The 3,208-nt window shown below is 41.4% G+C and overlaps 1 protein-coding gene across 1 annotated transcript; it reads left to right on the plus strand.

Moving 5' to 3' along the window:
- Positions 1 to 393: 393 nt before the first annotated feature.
- Positions 394 to 1,924, plus strand: LOC122225366 (60 kDa heat shock protein, mitochondrial-like). The gene is made up of 2 exons (XM_042948289.1): positions 394 to 601; positions 1,033 to 1,924. The coding sequence occupies exons 1-2, from the start codon at positions 394 to 396 to the stop codon at positions 1,623 to 1,625; spliced, it is 801 nt and encodes a 266-aa protein (XP_042804223.1). The 3' UTR covers positions 1,626 to 1,924.
- Positions 1,925 to 3,208: the final 1,284 nt, after the last annotated feature.

The following is a 3,208-nucleotide window of genomic DNA, read 5'->3' on the forward strand; positions in this document are numbered from 1 at the left end:
AATATTTTATAAAGTGTTCCAGGCTATGCCAATGGAAATGCCAGCATAGAATTTAGATTTCATGTCACCTCCGAAACAATGATAAAGGTTAATTTATTTAGTTGAAGTGTATATTAAAACTAATGATGACAAATGTGTCAAAATGTATTGTTGTTAAAAATAGGTAATCAGATTGGTAGATAATCTTTTCAGTTGGAAATAAAAACTTTAAAATCAGGTATCAGACAATATGGCAGCAGAGTAGAAGGGCCCTAGGCTCATCTTGTCCCACGAACACAACTATATAACTATCAAATCATTCTAAATACCCTAGAAATCAACCTGAAGACTGACAGAACAAACTCCACAACTAAAGGGAGAGAAGAAACATTGAAGAAAGTAGGAAGGGTGGAGATGTGGTTTGCGGGAGAAAAGGATCAAAGGTGCTGTGGAGGGGAAGGGGCCATGGTCTCAGAGAAAGGTGAGACAGGAGCACACAGGAGAATGCACAAGGAGGACCTCTCTCCAAAGCCACTGACCAGGAAAAAGCCATTGGCTGGGAGAGGAGCTGATTTTCGTGAGCTCTTACAACCAGTGGGGCTTAAAGACAGGATGTTTAAAGGTTGGCGGGCTTGGCTGGGATAGATCGCTAAAGGCACTGCCCTGCTCCTGAGAGAGAAGGCAACAAACAACCTGGAGACAGTGTGGAAACAGTGATCTGAAGAATGACTGGGGTACACATCAGGGAGATTATTTGCTCTTCTTGGAAGAGCTACTTCCTTAAGAAGTAGCACAGAGATGCTTCTTCAGGGACAAAGGAGCTGGCTGGTGCCATTTCTCTCCCTTGCCCCAGCATAAACACAGAACCACCTACAGGAAGCAGGGCAGTGCCCACATTGGCTACTTATTAGGCATAACCTGCTTATACCAAGTGCCACACCCCTGTACTATGGTGAGATTGCCCTTCTCAGTCAAGCTTGCCTCAGTCCTAGCATAGTGGGCCCCTTCCCCAGAAGACCAGCACAAACCCCTACCCACACATCTCCCAACTAGAGAGTTCTGAGGGGCTTCAGTTCTGGTGGAGGTGGTGTCAGGTCCCATTTCATAAGCAGACCAGAGCACACCTAGTTAAAATCTGCCACATTGTCACAAGTGATGTTGAAGTGAATGAAAAAAAAGACAGAGTTACAGATGCCCTCAATGCTACCCGAGCTGCTGTTGAAGAAGGCATTGTTCTGGGAGGGGGTTGTGCCCTGCTTCGGTGCATTCCAGCCTTGGATTCAATAACTCCAGCTAATGAAGATCAAAAAATTGGTATAGAAATCATTAAGAGAACACTCAAAATTCCTGCAATGACCATTGCTAAGAATGCAGGTGTTGAAGGATCATTGATAGTTGAGAAAATTATGCAGAGTTCCTCAGAAGTTGGTTATGATGCTATGCTTGGAGATTTTGTGAATATGGTAGAAAAGGGAATCATTGATCCAACTAAGGTTGTAAGAACTGCTTTATTGGATGCTGCTGGAGTGGCCTCTCTGTTAACTACAGCAGAAGTTGTAGTCACCGAAATTCCTAAGGAAGAGAAGGACCCTGGAATGGGCGGAATGGGAGGAATGGGAGGTGGTATGGGAGGTGGCATGTTCTAATTCCTAGAATAGCGCTTTACCATTGTTAATGAACTGTGAGAGGAAGCTCAAGGCAGTGCTCCTCAAGAATAACTTCAGAGAAGTCGGTTGAAGGAAATGACTGAAGAAAAGGCTGGCTGATGTTTAAGAAAATCACTATAACCATCAGTTACTGGTTTCAGTTGACAACATATAATGGTTTACTGCTGTCATTGTCCATGCCTACAGATAATTTATTTTGTATTTTTGAATAAAAAGACATTTGTACATTCCTGATAACTGAATGCAAGAGCCATGTACCAATGTACAGCTTTCAACTTAAATCACTGAGGCATTTTTACTATTATTCTGTTAAAATCAGGATTTTAGTGCTTGCCATCACCAGATGAAAAGTTAAGCAGCCTTTCTGTGGAGAGTAAGAATAATTGTGTACAAAGTAGAGAAATATCCAATTATGTGACAACCTTTGTGTAATAAAAATTTGTTTAAACTTAAAAAAAATAAAAAATAAAAAATAAAATAAAATAAAATCTGCCACATTGTGGCCAAGGAACAAACACTGCCCACTGCAGGCAAGGAGTGCCTCTGCAGATGACTGGCCTGAAAGATAGAGCAGCCAAACAGCAGAGCTCATGCAGCACACACCAGAGACACTCAATCAAGCACCAAGCCCTGGACACTATATGACTGCATCTTCATAAAACCATTACTCTTAGAAGAGGGAAACATAATGGGCTTTTCTAACAGAGAAGGCAGACACTTAGACAAAATGCCCAGAAGGAGGAATTCATCCCAAATGAAAAAACAAGATAAGGTCCAGCCAGAGATCTAATCAAACTAGATATAAGAAATATACCTTATGGAGAATTTAAAACAACAATTATAAGGATACTCACTGGGCTTGAGAAAAGAATGGAAGACTTGAGGGAGATACAACAGAGATAAAATAATTTTAAAAGAATCAGTTATAAATAAAAAATATAGGGGCACCTGGGTTGCTCAGTTAAATGTCTGATTTGGGCTCAGGTCATGATCTCGCCATTCAGAGTTCAAACACCGCATTGGGCTCTGTGCTGACAGCTCAGAGCCGGAGCCTGTTTCAGATTCTGTGTCTCCCTCTCTCTCTCTCTGCTCCTTCCCTGCTCACTCTGTCTCTCTCTCTCAAAAATGAATAAAACGTTAAAAAAATTTAAAGAAAGGATAGTTAAAAAAAGAAATGAAAAATAACTGAGATTGAAAATAGGTTTGGTGCAATGAATCCAAGGCTGGAAGAAGAAGAGGAATGAATAAGTGATATAGAAGACAAAATAATGGAAAAACAATGAAGCTGAACAAAAGACAGAAAGATGAATCATGCAACACAAGAATAGACTTAGGGAACTCTGACTCCATCAAATGTAATAACATTCATACCATAGGAATCTCAGAAGAAAAAGAGAGAGAGGCGCTGGGGTGACTAGTCAGTTAATCATCCAACTCTTGATGTTGGTTCAGGTTGTGATTTCACCGCTGTGAGACTGAGCCCTGCATTGGGCTCCACATTGAGTATGGAGCCTGCTTGGGATTCTCTCTCCCTCTTTCTCTGCCCCTCCCACATTCATGCT

This window comes from Panthera leo, chromosome B4 (assembly GCF_018350215.1).
Source record: "Panthera leo isolate Ple1 chromosome B4, P.leo_Ple1_pat1.1, whole genome shotgun sequence".
Taxonomy (NCBI): domain Eukaryota; kingdom Metazoa; phylum Chordata; class Mammalia; order Carnivora; family Felidae; genus Panthera; species Panthera leo.

What these genes read in the sequence shown, in the direction of transcription:
- LOC122225366 (XM_042948289.1), top strand. Translation starts at nt 394, where the DNA reads ATGTGGTTTGCGGGAGAAAAGGATCAAAGGTGCTGTGGAGGGGAAGGG. An exon ending in TAAAGACAGGATGTTTAAAG is followed by an intron (nt 602 to 1,032) that starts GTTGGCGGGCTT and finishes TCTCCCAACTAG; the next exon opens with AGAGTTCTGAGGGGCTTCAG.